At 36.7% G+C, this 18,843-nt stretch overlaps 1 protein-coding gene across 3 annotated transcripts in view; it reads left to right on the forward strand.

Moving 5' to 3' along the window:
- LOC149832989 (protein REVEILLE 6-like) overlaps positions 1 to 18,843 on the forward strand; it is a 55,957-nt gene that overhangs the window by 13,349 nt on the left and 23,765 nt on the right. For all 3 annotated transcript variants that reach the window (XM_090012668.1, XM_090012669.1, XM_090012667.1), the window contains 3 exons: positions 11,651 to 11,774; positions 12,051 to 12,227; positions 12,314 to 12,439. In XM_090012668.1, coding sequence (XP_089868794.1) covers positions 11,651 to 11,774; positions 12,051 to 12,227; positions 12,314 to 12,439 — 427 coding nt within the window. The remainder of the gene's footprint in view (positions 1 to 11,650; positions 11,775 to 12,050; positions 12,228 to 12,313; positions 12,440 to 18,843) is intronic.

The raw sequence follows: 18,843 nt of genomic DNA on the forward strand, positions 1-18,843 counted from the left end.
GATTTCACATCCATGATCACATATTTGAGCAAGAGAGAGAAGATTTAAATTAAGTTGAGGTACAACTCTCACGTTTGGCACAAAGAAATCTTTTGAAAAGTTTAAGGTTCCAAAACCTTTTACTTGTAAAGATGTACCATCAGCAGTTAAAACATAGGAGTTTTTATAATTATTACAGAAATCGGAAAGCTCATTTTTAAGTGGTGTCATATGAAAGGAAGCTCCAGAGTCAAGGATCCAAGAAGACATACCTGGAGGAGAGGAAGAAGCTATGGCGGCACCCGAGGTTGATGGTATCTTGAGTAGAGTTTGTAGTGCTTCCGATAGTTGAGCAAGAGAAAAAGATTCCTTCCCTTTGGTGATTTCCTCTTTCTTTTGAGTAGCTTCTTCAACGGAAACCACTTTATTTTTAGGCCCTTCATTTAACTTAGGGCAATTAGGTCTTATATGACCCGACTCTTGACAATGATGGCAAATGGCTTTTCTATAGTTGCCATTATAATTAATTTGCCTTCCAAAATGTGGAGGTTTGTAAGCTTTCATATGGTTGCCGGGTTTTGATACGGCCAAGACATCATCTCCTCCTTTAATCATGTCAAGACGAGTTTCTTCTTGGCATATTTCGGCTATGGCATCTTCCAAGGGAAGAGGCTTAGATCTATGTAGGAGGGAAGATCTAACTTGTTCATATTTGGGCCTAAGCCCATGTAAAAATTGGAAAAGTGCTATTTTTCCATTTGTTCTCTCATTAATTCCACATCCACACTAGAAACCCATTTTGGTTCTAGTAAAGATAGTTCATCCCATAAGGGACCAAGAGTGCTAAAGTAATCCCTTACACTCATTTCTCCTTGCTTGATAGTCCGGATTTTTTCTTGAAGAAAGAATTGATGAGCAAGGTCTTTTTGAGTAAACATACCTTTCATAAAGAACCATGCTTCATTTGTCATCCGAAACTTGGCAATGTTGGCGCAAATCTTGAGCTCCACATTGTTCATGAACCAAGCAAGAATCTTGGCATGCTTCCTTTCCCAATCTTTCACTTTAGATTGGTGATCTTCAATGGCCTTCATGCGGGCAATTCCTTCAAGAGCTTTTTCTTGATCACCATCCATCTTAATTAGTTGGAGTTGTGGTTTCGGAATGGTGCCCATAACGTATCCCCAAAGTTTTTTACCTTTGAGGTTGTTCTCCATGGCGGCGGCCCACATCATGTAGTTGGAGCCATTGAGCTTGAAGGAGAGATCAATCTTTTGTTCTCCTTTCATTTTAATCACTCACAAGAGGATAAATGGAGAAAGATACAACAAAAAAAATATAGCAACACGACTAGCTATATTAAGAAGAAGAGCATAAACAAGGCTCTGATACCATGTAATGAAATATGCGGAAAAGCAAAGAGTACATTAAGCACTTACAACATTCACTAATGAACAAACAAAAGGGCTAACACCCAAACCCACAAGAGACAACACAACATAAAAATATAAATGTCTCTTATTGAAAAGAGAGAGAGCTCTCTTGAGTGCAAAATACAAGAGGGGTTCACCCCTATTTATACACAAAAGAAGGAGAGGGGGGATGGCCAAAAGGCCTTAAAAGGAGAGCCACCTAGGGGCTCCCCATGTAGTCGTTGGGAGCCCCCAACGGTCACAAATGTGACCGTTGGGGGCCCCATCGACTCCATGGTGGGGCCCCTTTGTGTGAGCAAAAAACAGAAAATAAAAAAATATAAATTACAAAAACAAAAAGGAAAATAAAGGAAGAAAAACAAGTACCCCTATCGGGTACTTGTGAAATGACTAAAATACCCCTATCCGGTATTTTAGACATATATATATACATATATATATATATATATATGAATTACATGTATTTTAACAGATACAACACACTCACAATTAGAGATCCCATAACTATCAGTCAGAGTCATGGTTGCCAGTAGAGGAAGCGGGAGCGGGAAGCGAGGCACTTTCAAAAATTTAGGAAGCGAGAAGCGTGGGACTACTTAGAAGCGAATCACGAACCGTCTGGGAAGCGACCTAGGAAGCGAACCGGAAGAGACCTAAGAAGTGAGGGGGAAGCGAAAATAATAATAAAAAAATAATAATAAAAAGTAAAATGAAAAAGAGAGAAGCGTGGGGAATTGGGAAGCGTGCTTCCCATAAAAGGGAAACACTCTTCCCAAAAAAGGAGACGCTTCCTCACGTGTTTCGGAAGCACGACGTTTCGCGCTTCCGAAACGCGTATCGGGGAAGCGCGCTTCTCCTACTGTAGGGGCACTTTCGGTAACTCTGGTTAGAGTCAAACTACAAGTTGACAATCTAAAATGACATAAAACGAGGTGCACACAACTCACCTCAACAAACATCTCTGATTCAACAATAATAAGGCCAAGAAGATCGATGCATCATATAAAAGGCTGTGATGGACAATACAAATGCCATAAAAAGGCAATGAACACTCATGAAAATCATTTTTCAAATAGGTGAGTTCATAGAAGGAACTAATATGAAAAGATAATTTCAAATTGAAAAAACCAATAATGGTAGATGACCAATCTTAGAAAAAGTGTAATCATATGCATGAAAATATATCTCATGATAACCTTTTGAATAAACATGAATCATGCTTAACATAGTCAATTCCAATCAAGGAATATACACTAGAGCACATTATATACAAAAGATCTAATAATTTTAAAGAGAAGACAAAAACATATTATCTTGAAAGGAATTCTTTTAAATCAAAAGTCTACTATGAGACAAACGAAACATGTAATATATTAAGGAAATAATACATATAATGTTTTTATGAGAACCTTTTACACTCTGAAAAGTAGACATAATTACTATCAATCATGAATACTTGAAACTATAAGATGATCTAATAACTCATAGCCACATAGGTTATATAGAAACTATGGAATTATACCTAATATAATTTATAATGCAATTTAATTTTGTGTGACTATGACACATTTTTTTGGAGAAAAATGAGTTAACAAAAATGCATTCAAAGCATCTAATACAAGATTTACTTTCTATGTAAAAGTCAAATCACAAATATCGAAGATCATTCTCAAGCATAATCAATCAAGAATGTTTTCCAAAGAATTAGTTTTGCATAATGAGCAAAACATCTTATAATGAGATATGCGGAAATACAAATTACAAGGGATAACACAAGAGGATTTCATAAAGAACCAAATCTCACAAGCACATAAAGTGCAAAATACACAAAAACCTACTAAGGGTTAAATGCTAAAAAGCAAAAGAAGAATATTATTGAAGGAAAAATGAGATAATCGTTGAAATCATATGAGTATGCAAGGATATCCATGATATTAAAGAAAACATGATGACACAAGGTGTACTTCATACAAATTTCTTTAAAATTTTAAGGAAATCATAAAATTCATAATGATTACCAATAATTATTATAATACAACCAAATGCATATAACAAGGGAATTAGCAATATGAAAAGCATAATCTTTAAGATTTAAAGCAAAACCATATATTCTTGTAAATTATAATTTTTATGACAATATGCATAATTAAAACAAATATTTTATGGAGATATGCTTACGCATAAGATTTAATAATTTCTTTAAAGAACTATTCATTTTTGACATATTTAGCAAGAGGCTAGTATATTTTAAATACATTTTCAAATGCATACCATAAATATTTAAAGTAGAGAATCCAAAGAAAATAGCAAAAGTATCTATATATATATAATAATCAAGAAAATAAGTGTTTTCTCATGCACAATACATGAGATAAATAATACAAGAGACACCTTTTAAAAAGTATATGATGCATATTGGGTAAATTCTTTCTTTGAATTCAAACTTTGAGTGACACTTTTCGAGGTGACCACCGTGATGAAGCAACACACAAGCTATTCTTCTAGAGACCAAGCTTTGATACCATGTAAGGAAATAGGCAGAAGTGTAACCCAAGAATGGACAAGCATTTACAAAGTCCAATAATGGACAAGCACTATGGCATTCAAGCAAGAAGTCCACAAAGGGACATTATGAAAGCCTAAAAAGGCTATACACCCATAAAAATAATGAAATATTTATTGGATCAAGCCTTGAAAGGCATGATCGATACAACGAGGAATGACCCCTATTTATACAAAAAATGAGCAAGGAGAGCCATTGGGGGCTCCCCATAGAGATATTCAGAGCCCTCAACGGTGACCGTTGGGGTCCCAACGACTCTATATGGGACCCCCAATGCATGTATAAAAATGGAATTTAAGAAAAGAAAAATACAAAAATAAAAAGATAAAAATAACCTAATTAATAAATAGTTATTTCTATAAACAACTATGTAAAAAGACAAAAATACCCCTATTGGGTATTACAAATGAATTATATATATATACGTATGTATATATACATATGTATATATATTTTTAACACCTTAGTGCTTCCCTGCATGCAATTGAATTGTCCTTTTCTTTCTCCAGATTCACGCTAGAAATAGTGTGAGGGAATACATTTTCTTGAGATATTCCCATGCATTGTTTGTGAAAGAAAACAAGATCCTCCGAAGATGTTCACCAAGAACAACGATGTAGACACTCAAAAGAGTTCCACCAAAGCACCAAGAGAATACACACAAGCCACAAGATGGGCTTACACACAAACACCCACTATGGGGGAAAACAAAAGAGATAAAAAAATTTAATATTTTATTGATCAATGCTCATGCAAGAAGCATACTTATTGTGGGGGTTTCACCCCCCTATTTATACACAAAATAGGAGCTCAAAAAGGGAGAGTCGTTGGGGGTCCTATGGCTCTAAATAGAGTCGTTGGTCTCCCAACGACTCTATGGGTTGACTAGTCAACCTTTCTTGACTAGTATCATCCCAACTAAAAAACAAAAATAAACCTAACTAAACTAACCTAGTTATATATATATATATATATTTTTAACACTCACCCTCAAACTTATGATTGGATAACTGAAAGTTTGCCTAAGAGAAAGTGAAATCTAGGAGCAGCGAGAGGTTTGGTGAAGAAGTCCGCCAATTGATATTCTGAGGTAACCTAAGGAAGATTAATGGTGCCATGCAAGTACTCCTCTCGTACATAGTGATGGTCCTGTTAAATTATGTACCTAATCACTTAATGTAATATATATATTTTATATATATAAAGTAATACATATACATATATTAATATATATGTATATGTATCTACTTATTATATATATATAATATATATTTCTATTTGTTTAGCCGTAGGGGTAGTTTAGTCTTTTCCTATATTTTTACGCACATTCACTTTATGAATGTGTTTGTAATTTATTTTAGTTTTCTTTTTCTTTTATTTTTGTACCTAAAGGTACCTTGGGGGGCCCACTCAAATAGACGTTGGGCTCCTCCAACGTCTATGAGTGGAGCCCCTCCAAGGTTCCTTTTGTGTGGTTATAAATAGGGGCTCTCCCCTTTGTATTCTCTCATGGCTTTGAGTCGAAGCCCAAGTGCTCAATAAATTGATTCCATTATTTTTATGCCTTTGCGCATTTGTGAGTTATTTGTGAGTTGTGCTTTTGTGCACAAGTGTTCTTATTGTGCATTCGTGCCGGGTTTATTATCAAGAATATTAAGGTCTTGATCTTAGTATCTTATTGGAGATACTTTCACAGGTCCATCTCAATGTGTTTGGTTCGTTCGTGGAAAGTTCAGTTGCTGGCGATGTAGATAAAACTTTTGTTGTCACAGCATAGTCGTGATGCTCTTTTAATCTAAACGCCCATGTCAACCAACAATCTTCTCAGTCATACCATTTTTATAGTGGTTGTAGTCATGGCTCGGTATTCGACTTCAGTTAAAGCGAAAAACTTTTTTCTACTTCTTACACCTTCAAGAGATTAACGAGTCACCTAAAAATACACAAAAACCAATGGTTGGGTGTCAGTTGTTGGGGTCTCCTCCTTGGTCTGCATTAGTATAAGAAAGTAATCTAAGGAAGAAGCAGCAAACAAGAAAAGTCCTCGAAAAATAGAAGTTTTGATGTATCTAATAATATGCAAAATTGTTCTCATATGAACAGTGGTGGGATCATGTTGAAATTGGCTCGTTGTGTGAACTTCATGCGCAATGTCAGGCCTCGTAATTGAGAGATATGATAGTGCCCCGATAAGTTGTCTATAAGGTGTTATGTTTTTGAGTGGTTCCTTATAATTAATCTTCATTTTGATTGACAACTTCAGGAGTGTTGACCTTTTTATCATCTGAGATACCTGACCTTATAGCAATATCTAAAGCAAATTTAGATTAAGTCAACAAATATCCTCTAGAAGATTAAGCAATTTCTATACCAAGAAAAAATTTCAGAAATCCCAAATCTGTCATTTCAAAATGAGTTTTAAGAAACCTTTTAATATGTTCAACTCCCTGTTTATCACTTCCAATGATGATTATGTCGTCCACGTAGAGGAGAATAATAATAATACTTGCATCAGAAATCTTATCAAACAAAGCTGTGTCAGTTAAACAAGATTGAAATCCAACATCAAGTATAACTTGACTAAACCTATCATACCAAGCCTTTGGAACTTGTTTGAGATCATACAAAGCCTTATCTAACCGAAGAGCTTTTCCTTTAAAAATAATTATACCAGGTGGTGCCTCCATATATACTTCAATTAATTTTCTATTTAGAAACACATTCTTAATATCTATTTGATATATATGTCGTTTATTTATAGAAGCAAGGGCTACTACAGTTCTAACTGTGGTCATCTTAACAACAGGAGCAAAGGTTTCCTTATAATCTATTCCATACTCTTGAGAGTATTCCTTGACAACTAACCTATTTTTATATCTTTCAAGAGTTTTATCACTCTTGGTTTTTATATGATATACCCATCGATAACCTATGTGTTTCTTTCTTATGGGAATATCTTAGATAGTCCAAGTATTCGCCTTTTTTAAAGCATCCAATTCTACCCTCATGGCTTCTACCTACTCGGAATGTTTCTTTGCTTCGGTATAGTTTGAGGGTTCTATATAAAAATGTATTAATGCAATGTAAGCTTGATATTTAGGTGAAGAAGACTCATAGGACGCAAATTTTTCAAGGGGTTTAGATACTCTAGATGACCTTCTAGTTTGTATTTCTCCATAGGTTTCATCATTAGTATACTTTTCTAGTGCACAAGGGTGTTTGAAAATACCTTGCTTGGAATATTGGATACAATCTTGATTTTGAGATTGTTCTTTTCTTATTTCATTACCATGACATTCTTCTTCACTTATCATATCATTAGTGATATCTTGATCTTCATCTCGATCAACAATACTATCATTAAACTTTGGAATTAGATCCAACAGAAAAGAATACTTAGTAAGATCCTTAGGATTTTTAGATTCAGATTTTTTTTCTAAGAAAGATATATTTCTTGAAACATATAATTTCTTATTTTTAAAGTCAAAGCATCTATATCCTTTTTTGTTATTAAATATCCCAAAAAGACACAAGAAATAGCGTGGAGAAAAAGTTTATCATTTTTATCAGTAAAAACAAACTTTTGCATCCAAAAACTCTTAATCAGGAGTGAGTTTAAAAAGTTTCTCAATTGGTGATATATTTTTCAGGGAGACAAATGATATTCTGTTAATAAGATAAACTGTAGTCAATGTGGCTTCGGCCCAAAATTCTTTATGTATATGGTTTGAGATAAGCAAGGTTCTTGTGGTTTCCATGATGTGTCTATGTTTTCTTTCAGCTAGGCCATTTTGATAGGGAGTGTAGGGACATGATCTTTGATGTGTTATGCTATTTGATTCGAGGCAATCTTTAAAATGTTTTGATAAAAATTCTCCCCTGAATCAGTGCAAAAGATAGAGATATCCTATTGAAATTTATTTTTAACTAATTTGTGAAATATTTAAAAATATGAAAAAACTTCAGATTTATGTTTAAGAGAATAGATCTATATGTACATTACATTTTAACAATAGCTACTTATTGTGTCATTAAACTAATGATATATATGCAAGTAACTTAAGATGTCATAAATTTCTTTCATCTTGGAGATCCTGCAGTACCTAGCTTCTCAAATCAGTTTTTTCTCATGGTTGTCCTGAAAACGTTCCATTTAATTAAGATTCATAACAATTTTGTTCTCTAGGCTAGTGATTTTAAACTGAAAATCCACCAAGTACCTCTCCCTGTCGTGACAAATTTAGTTGCATAGGTGATTTCTGGCAGCTCTCGGAAGGTATTAGGCTTGACTTGCTCAGCCATTCCTAGGTTAAGCTTTTAAAAACAGTCCCATATTGTTGAATTATTTTGCCATGCTTGTACGATGTATGTGATGCGATGCATGTGAGCTGGTCTGAGCCTAGGTTCAATAACATGTGTATCCGTTTTAATATACATGTTCGGTCCCAAGCATCATGTAAATGCACATATTTATGATGCTATGAAATGATATACGCCTACAATTGCGATAATTTCTTCAATGTATATTCATGAACGACTTGCATGTGTTTGGGCGAGTCCTTGAGTCTTATAGGTAATGAGCATGCTTGTAATAATTGTCATCCACTCATTCTTATACGTATAAGAATTCAATCACATCATCATCCTCATTCAGAGAAAGGCTTGTGCCAATGTGTCCTTATTTGAACTTTGGTCATTTATTCTCTTTGTTTTCATGTGCCTGTATTAAACAACAAGTATATGTGATTATTTGCTAATCTCAATATGCATGCACAATTGTATATGACCAATGTTATTAAAAACGCGCCTCAAGGCACAAAAGCGTGTCTCGCCTCAAAGCGAGGGGCTTTATGCCTTGAGGCGCATGTACAATGCGCAACAGCCCTGAGGCGTGCACCTCATACGCCTTGAGGCACACACCTCGAGGCGAGGTGCGCCTCAAGTCGAGGCGTACATGCCTTGAATTTTTTAGTCAAATGAGGGTCAAAGCCCTCATTTGACCAAAAATTAGGGTTTTTTTTACGCAATTTTAACTAAGCTTCTAGTAAAAAGGGCATTTACTACCTTGTTCAAGCCTGCTGACCATAAGTACGTCCGACAAAGCCAACACGGCCAGGTCTCTGATCCTAGGGGTGGTTTCTATGTGTAAATATAAAAAAAAAAGGCATGATAAATACCCAGGCAGTGCCAGGTAGGGGTGTCAATGGGTTGGTGTTACGAAAACCGCGAGCAAGAAACAACCGAAGGAAACAAAACACAACAAGAACACACAAATTTACGTGAAAAAACCTCTCCTCAAATCCGAGAGGGAGTAAAAAACCACGGCTGCCCAGTGAAAAAACTTTATTGCTCTTTCTCGACAGATACAAGAGAGAAAAAAAAGAAAGAATTTGATGCAGCGGGAAATCTAAGGTCGACCTTCACTTAATGGGTACCTGACGCGCTTTCGGTGCAGCCAAGGGGTCGATGCTGATATTAGTCTTCCAACGCACAACCAGTCAAGCAGCCACGAGTATTCACAGGAAACGTGAAATCAGAAAATCAGATCAATCGATCCGAGCACTATGTATTATGAAATCGGTAAAGGCTACAATGAATATGACAGAACAGGTGATAAGTAAGACTGAAACTTGAAACTTGCGGCTGGAATACCAGAAAACAAAGTGAAGAAAGACTGCAAAGACTGACGTGAAACTGAAAAGAAATAATAAACAATAGGACATAAAAGAAGCAATGACAAAAAGAAATAATGGCCTGACAGAAAAGTAATAAAGAAAACAGAAAAAAGAATGACAAAGGCTGCCGAAAAAAGAAAAGAAAACTACAGGGAACCAACAAAAGAAAAGAGAGGCTGCGTAACTTCCAATCTGTTTTTTTCTTTTCACGAAACCCTAGGTAGCTTATTTAAAGAGTTTTTGGTTGATTTTGGGTCTCGGGTCTGGACCCGATATGAACCCTACGTGTTATTGGATCTGGGCCTACTCTGCATCAGAATTTATACATGGCAAGGGCGACAACCCTAAACCTAAACAAATCGGGTCTGATCCATAAGACACCGGGTCTCAAACATAAGCCCAAGAAAAAAAAACTCTTCCGGGGGGCGCTGCCCCCCTAAGACCCCCCCGCCAGGGGCGGCCCCCCTTGGACCCGCGTCGGGGGGGGGGGAGCCCTCGGACCCCCCTTACTGCAAGGGCAAAAACTCTGAATCAGGCTCCACAACTCATCAGTGGACCTATGTTAAAATGAGTGAGTCCAAACCTGAATCCGACTAAGTAATGTAGGTATCAGATCAAGATTCGGGTTTATCTGGATTTTTATCAAAAAAACTATACCCAGATCCGATAAAAATTACATAAACTAGACCCCGTCCATACCTGGCAAAATAATATTTTTAATTATTTTACATTGAAAATTTGAGAATCTTAATTGAAACTCCGGTCATACCTGGTTTGGTATAAAATTTTATAAACCATACCCAACCCATATAATAATCGGACCTCATGAGAATCCCTTATTTGCAACCAAACCCAGGCCCTATAAGATTCAATGTGTCAGGATCGGGTCATACCCATTCCATTGACACCCTTAGTAGCAGGTTCAACAATTTGCAGTCTAATAGACACTCAAAGCAACCACGTTAATGAAGTCATTGAGATTAGTTGCTTCGTTTCACAGAAAATTAATATCACTGTGTCAACTTGTTTGATGTATTCAATTTCGTAGGAGCAATAATCTCTTCTAGAATGTGACGTTAAACCCTTTTAGTGGCAAAATCAAGTCATGCAATTACATGCAGTCACAATCCTATATATATATTAACATTTGGTTGTTAATACTAAAATGCATTTTCTAATTATGACATGATATTGTTAATGCTAATATGCATTTCGTTGTTAATGTTAGTTTTTTATTTAATGAATGCTCATGTTTTATTTCTTAGATACTTACATAGATCAAGTTGTTGCATTAATGTTATTTTTACATGTTAATCTCATATTTTTTCAGTATTTATTTGAGATTTTTTATTTCTTGTTGGTTGTTGCTTCATCAATAAAGAAATTTTTATTTATTTATAATTTTAGATATTTTTTTTATAGTTTTTTTAAGTTTAAAAAAAAACTTTAAGGCTTACCCTTTACGCCTCGAGGCTTACGCCTCGCCTCAGATTTTGGTGGAGCGCCTCGCTACGCCTCGATGCTTTTCACAACACTGTATATGACTGAATCAAGTATGTAACATGTTTTGGTATTAAATCAACAATTCTGCACAGATACAGCGTCTTAGAAAGGGGATGCTTTAGGAATAGCATAGGTTTTTCTATGCCTCTTTTTTCGTACCGAGAGAATCCTCAGCTGAAGGCCTGTTATCTTTTTGTAGAATGGAGTATTTGGATAAAGTGATCAAACTAATTGGCAACATTGACTTATGTGATTTTACCTGACATGATAAACATACTGTTGGACAGGATTTTATTGATTGGTATATTGAAATCTGGGACCTTTTTTCTTTTTCAGCACTTCCTACATGTTTCACTGCATGAAGTGGTTAGTTAGTGATCTGCATGTGAACTCATTCTGCTGGCATATGCTTTACCTACCATTGACATTGCAAAATTGTTGTAGCACTTGACAAAATTTTGCCTATTAAGTTGTTTTTCCTCTTTTCTTTCGTTCAGATCCGAAGTCATGCACAGAAGTACTTTTTGAAGGTGCAAAAGAACGGCACCAGTGAGCATGTACCACCACCTCGACCAAAGCGGAAGGCAGCTCATCCATATCCACAAAAGGCCTCTAAAAATGGTAAGTATACCTCGTTGATGTGTTTGACAAAAAATGATCTGGGTTTGAAGCTTTGTGCTGAATCAGATCTGGGCAGTCTTGAATTTGAAGTAAGCTCATTATGACCAGATCATCCGCCAGTCACTGCATATGTATTGTTCTGTCAAACTTTCCATCTACTTTGTGTGCATGTTTGGGACTTATCTCAGCTTTTGGGACTCTTTATGTTTCTTCTTCGAATTGATTTTGTGATATAATGAAAAAAAGTCATTCTATTCTATTTGGACAATTTTGCAGCCCTTCTTCCACCACATGCAAATGTTGCATTTCATTCTTCACCCTGTCCTATTGAACCTGGATATGTTATTCGGACGGATTCATCATCAATTCTCAGGAACCCTACAGTAACTGCAGCTGTGCCTTCCTGGGCAAACAGTACCATTCCTCCAGTCAATTTGTCACCTGTTAATAAAGGTTTTGGATATGGTTTCTCTTTTCTGTTCTAGTATCTTGTTTTTTGCTTTTACAATATCATTTTACTTGGTTCATTAGCTTTACAGATGATATGAGAGCAGCTGGGCCGTCAGTATTAAATAATTGCAGCTGCAGTAGCAATGAATGCTCTACAAAGCACTGGGCAGCATGCGAAATAGCTGAACATGGAAACCAGGGTATTCCACTTAGAGGTAAATAGTTTTAAGCTTGATATACATGATTTTCTGAGGTTAACTGCTGATCCTCATCGCTTTTCTCATCAATAGGTGGTTTCTCTGTTCTTTTTCTTGAACAAATATAAAATTTATTAAACAAAACAGAAGATTTTAAAGTGATGAGCAACCTTTTAAGTAGATGATAGGCCGATCATAGAGGGCCCTATCCAAGAAATATCAGAGTGTGGTCATTGCAGCCTTACAAGGGTAGCCACATCACTTTTCTCATCAATAGATGGTTTCTCCATTATATATGCATTTATTACTCTCCGGCCAGGCAAACAACTTCTTTTGCTTCCAGGATCTCCAGGCCAAGCAAGCTCTCTAATTCAAGAGTGAACTCAGGGCCAATCAAGAGAGAAAAGTGAAAAATGGGGCAGATCCAGACGAGATTGGAAGTGTCCCCATCATCCTTTGAACACATAGAGCAGCGAATTTCTTACTAAAAAGCCTTCTTGTTTTGATTGCTATGTATGGTAATTTTATCTAGAGATGCTAACCACAGGAAAACTATAGCTCTTGGTGAGGGACTGCATCTCCATAATGAACTTTTGGCAAACCAAGACATGCCCAGGTTGATATAGAATGGTAGAAAGAGGCAACAGCTTATGCACATGGTTTGTCATACAACCAAATTACTTGATCCTTCTGATCATTGAGTGAATGCTTGTTCAGCAATTCTGTAAGGCTCATCCAATCATGGAATTCGACCTCTTTAAAAGCTCTTCTGAAAATCAGGCATCAGCCCTCGACGGGATTTCAGCGGTCCCTAACCCGACAATTTGGGTCCTAGGCTAAGCAGCACAAGGAAGGAAATGTCATAGCTAAGGGTGACTGATCACTGTTAAAATACATGTAATTCATATATATATATATATATATATGTTTATATATATATATATGTATTGTCGGGGTATTTTAGTCATTTCACAAGTACCCGATAGGGGTACTTGTTATTTTTCATTTATTTTTGTAATTCTTTTCCTTTTATTTTTTGTTTTTTATTTTTTGTTTTTTTGCTCACATAAAAGGGGCCCCACCATGGAGTCGATGGGGCCCCCAACGGTCACATTTGTGACCGTTGGGGGCTCCCAACGACTCCATGGGGAGCCCCTAGGTGGCTCTCCTTTTAAGGCCTTAAGGCCATCCCCCCTCTCCTTCTTTTGTGTATATATAGGGGTGAACCCCTCTTGTATTTTTCACTCTTGAGAGCTCTCTCTCTTTTTCAATAAGAGACATTTATATTTTTATGTTGTGTTGCCTCTTGTGGGTTTGGGTGTTACCTCTTTTGTTTGTTCATTAGTGGGTATTGTAAGTGCTTATCGCACTCTTTGTTTTTCCGCATATTTCATTACATGGTATCAAAGCCTTGTGTATGCTCTTCTTCTTAATATAGCTAGTTGAGTAGTTATATTATTGTTTTTTGTATCTCTCTTCGTTTGTCCTTTTGTGAGTGATTAAATGGAAGGGGAACAAAAGATTGATCTCTCCTTCAAGCTCAATGGCTCCAACTACATGATGTGGGCCTCCGCCATGAAGAACAACCTCAAAGGTAAAAAACTTTGGGGATACGTTATGGGCACCATTCCGGAACCACAACTCCAACTCACTAAGATGGATGGTGATCAAGAGAAAGCTCTTGAAGGAAATGCACGCATGAAGGCCATTGAAGATCACCAATCTAAAGTGGAAGATTGGGAAAGGAAGCATGCGAAGATTCTTGCTTGGTTCATGAACAATGTGGAGCTCAAGATTTGCGCCAACATTGCTAAGTTTTGGATGGCTAATGAAGCATGGTTCTTTATGAAATGTATGTTTACTCAAAAAGACCTTGCTCGTCAATTCTTTCTTCAAGAAAAAATCCGGACTATCAACCAAGGAGAAATGAGTTTAAGGAATTACTATAGCACTCTTGGACCCTTATGGGATGAGCTATCTTTACTAGAACCAAAGTGGGTTTCTAGTGTGGATGTGGAACTAAGAAGAGAACAAATGGAAAAAGAACAATTTTTTCAATTTCTACATGGGCTTAGGCCCGAATATGAACAAGTTAGATCTTCCCTTCTTCATAGGTCTAAGCCTCTTCCCTTGGAAGATGCCATAGCCGAAATATGCCAAGAAGAAACTCGTCTTGGCATGATTAAAGGAGGAGATGATGTTTTGGCCGTATCTAAACCTGACAATCATGTAAAAGCCTATAAGCCTCCACACTTTGGAAAGCAAAATAATTATAATGGCAACTATAGAAAAGCCATTTGCCATCATTGCCAAGAACCGGGTCACATAAGACCTAATTGCCCTAAGTTGAATGAAGCACCTAAAAACAAGGTTGCCTCCATTGAAGAAGCTACTCAAAAGAAGGAGGAAACTATCAAAGGGAAGGAGTCTTTTTCTCTTGCTCAACTATCGGAAGCACTACAAACTCTACTCAAGATTCCATCAACCTCGGGTGCCACCATAGCTTCTTCCTCTCCTCCAGATATGTCTTCTTGGATCCTTGATTCTAGAGCTTCCTTTCATATGACCCCTCATGAAAATGAGCTTTCTGATTTGTGTAATAACTCTAAAAACTCCTATGTTTTAACTGCCGATGGTACATCTTTACAAGTAAAAAGTTTTGGAACCTTAAATTTTTTTAAAGATTTCTTTGTGCCAAACGTGAGAGTGGTACCTCAACTTAATTTAAATCTCCTCTCTGTTGCTCAAATATGTGATCATGGATGTGAAATCTCCTTCTCAACTACGGATTGCTCTATACAGGATCTCCGGTCCGGGAAGCAGATTGGGCAAGGCTATAGGAGGGGAGATCTCTATTACATGAGCAACTTGAAACTTCCCACTAACTCTTTTTGTAACCATGTCCAAGATAAAAACATTGAAATTTGGCATCAAAGACTTGGACATCCAAGTTTCTAAAAAATGTACTTCTTTCCATTTGGAAAGAAATTTTGTAATGAGAAACATTTTGTTTGCAAGAGTTGTATTTTTGGCAAAATGAAATCCACCCCTTTTCCAAATCGAACCTTTGTGTCCAAAAGACCTTTTGAGTTAGTCTATTCGGACGTTTGGGGTCCTTCCCCGGTCATGTCTAAAGGAGGATACTCCTATTACGTTACTTTCATTGATGACTACACTAGATATGTGTGGATCTACTTTCTCAATTTAAAATCCGAAGTCTTTGACTTCTTCAAGAAATTTCATATGATAGTCAAAAATCAATTTTCAAGTAATATCTCTACTCTTAGATCCGATTCAGGTGAAGAATATCTATCAAATGAATTTCAAAATTATTTACAAATAAATGAAATTTGTCATCAAAGATCGTGTCATAGGACTCCTCAACAAAATGGTTTAGCCGAAAGAAAGCATAGACACATTATGGAAACCAACACTCCTTATTTCCAAAGAAATTCCAAAGAGTTTTTGGGCCGAAGCGGCCTTAACCTCAACTTACTTGATAAATAGAATGATATCTTCATCCTTACAAAATACATCTCCATATGAAAAACTATTTGAAAGAACACTCGATTTCAATAGATTAAGAATTTTTGGGTGTAAATGTTTTGTCCTTACACATAAAAGAGACAAATTATCTCCTAAAGCTATTGAATGTGTTTTCTTAGGATATGAAGAAAATCAAAAGGGTTTTAGATGTTTTGACTTGAAAAATAACAAACTCTATGTATCCAAAGATGTAACCTTTTTGGAAAATGAAAATGGTTTTATAAAAACTAAAGATATTGACGAAAGTGAATATGCTTTCTTATTTGATCTTCTCTCCCCAGAAGATGAGACTCCTCAAGAAGAGGAAATCTCTAATGAGTCGTTGAATGACCTAGAGGATATTCCTCTTGACAATGTTGAAGATGAAAGTGATAGACCAATCCAAACCTATGTTAGGCTTGGTCAACAAGCTTAAATGAGCGCCTTAGAAAAATACTCTCAAGGGTCCAACATAGAAGAAACTTCTTTAAGAAGATCCGGCCGAATCTCCAATCCTCCTAATAGGTTTGTTTCCTATGAGTCCCTAACTCCAAGGTATAGAGCGTGTCTAATTGCATTACACTCATTTCATGAACCTTCACATTATAATGAAGCCAAAAACATTACCCAATGGGTTGAAGCCATGAACTTAGAACTTAGTGCCCTTGAAAAGACAAAAACTTGGGAAATAACTTCATTACCCACTGGAAAGAGATCGATTGGATGTAGATGGGTCTTCAAAATTAAAACTAAAAGTGATGGTTCATTAGAACGCTATAAAGCCCGATTAGTAGCAAAAGGATATGCTCAGGAATACGGTATAGATTATGAAGAAACCTTTGCACCCGTAGCTAGGATGACCAGTGTCTATGTCACAGGGATTCGGCTAGCAGGGTGCCGCACCCGCGTCGACGCGACTCGACCCGGGTGCGGGTTCGGGTGCGGCACCGGGTGCGGTCAACCCGATCCTGGGTGCGTTGACCGCACCCAGGATCATTTAGGTCCATTTGTTTTTTGGATTTAAAAAAAAAAAAAAATTGCCCTGTGAAATGGGCTGCGAATTTGAATTTTTTTTTTTAAAAAAATCTGTTGTCAGGGCCCTGACTCTGTCAGGGCTGACAGGCAGCTACTGTTTGTCTTTAAAAAAAATCTGCATGTCAGGGCTGACAGACAGCAGCTTTCTGTCAGGGCTGATAGACAACTGCTGTCTGTCAGCAGCTGACAACAGAAAAACCCCGATCCCCTTATATATATATATATATATATATATATATATATATATATATATTTTTTTTTTTACATTTTTGCCCCTGCCACACCCCCGCACCCGGGTTTTTTGGAAGTGCCGAATCCCCGCACCCGCACCCGCACCCGCGCCCGCACCCGCACCCATGTGACATAGGTTAGGACTCTTATCACCGTGGCGTCAGTCAAAAAATGGCCTATCTATCAACTAGATGTTAAGAATGCATTCCTAAATGGTGAATTAAATGAAGAAGTTTATATGGATCCTCCACCAGGAGTGTGTATTGGTAAAGATAAAATTCTCAAACTTAAGAAGGCATTATATGGTTTAAAACAAGCCCCAAAGGCTTGGCATGACAGATTTAGTAATGTAATGATAAGTTTGAATTTTCGTTCATGTTATACTGACACTGCTTTGTTTGTGAAAAGTGCAGGGTCTTCAGTAGTTATTTTACTACTTTATGTTGATGATATGATCATCACTGGAAGTGATGGGCAAGGAATTAATGATATTAAGAAAGTTTTAAAAGAAAATTTTGACATGTCTGACCTTGGTTTCTTAAGATATTTTTTAGGGATTGAAGTGACATACTCTCCTCGAGGGTACATTCTCTCTCAGATGAAACTTGCTATTAACATTTGTTCCAAATCTGGTATCTCCGATGATAAGAAGACAGAAACCCCAGAAGTCATCAATCCAAAATTAAGGTTGGAAGATGGAACACCTCTCGAGGATCTTACTTCCTACCGGCAACTTGTTGGGTCTCTAACCTACTTATCCATCACTCGGCCAGACATAGCTCATGCCGTCCACTCTGTTAGTCAGTTTCAACATGCACCTACAACCGTGCACATGAGTGCAGTCTTAAGGATCGTCAGATATATCAAAAACACCATAACTAAGGGAGTTTTTCTTTCTTCTTCCTCGTCACTTGATTTAATTGTTTATACTGATGTTGATTGGGGAGGAAATCCCAATGACCGAGTCTCAACTACGGGATTTTGTGTTTTCTTAGGTGACTATGATTTCTTGGAGATGCAAGAAGCAGCACAAAGTATCCTTGTCCTCAACGGAAGCGGAATATCGTGCTATGACCACTACAACCATGGAACTCGTATGGCTAAGAAGTCTCCTCAGTGATATGGGCATTGTCATCTCTACTCCTTCAAAGATGTGTTGTGACAACAAAAGCGTAATTTATATTGCAAGCAATCACACATTCCATGAGCGTACTAAACATATTGAGATGGACTACCATTACGTACGTGATGAATACCTAAGAGGAACCATAGCACTACCTTACGTCACATCTGAGTACTAGTTGGCGGACTTCTTCACTAAGGCCCTTGCTGCTCCTCGTTTTTTGTTTCTCCTTAACAAGCTTTCGGTTATATCCCCGTAAAGCTTTGGGGAGGGTGTTAAAATACATGTAATTCATATATATATATATATATATATATATAGATATTGTCTAAAATACCCAATAGGGGTATTTTAGTCATTTCACAAGTACCCGATAGGGGTACTTGTTATTTTTCATTTATTTTTGTAATTCTTTTCCTTTTATTTTTTGTTTTTTGTTTTTTGTTTTTTGTTTTTTGTTTTTTATTTTTTATTTTTTTGCTCACATAAAAGGGGCCCCACCATGGAG

The sequence above is a fragment of the Nuphar pumila genome, chromosome 7 (genome assembly GCF_984573655.1).
Source record: "Nuphar pumila chromosome 7, dmNupPumi1.hap1.1, whole genome shotgun sequence".
Lineage (NCBI taxonomy): Eukaryota > Viridiplantae > Streptophyta > Magnoliopsida > Nymphaeales > Nymphaeaceae > Nuphar > Nuphar pumila.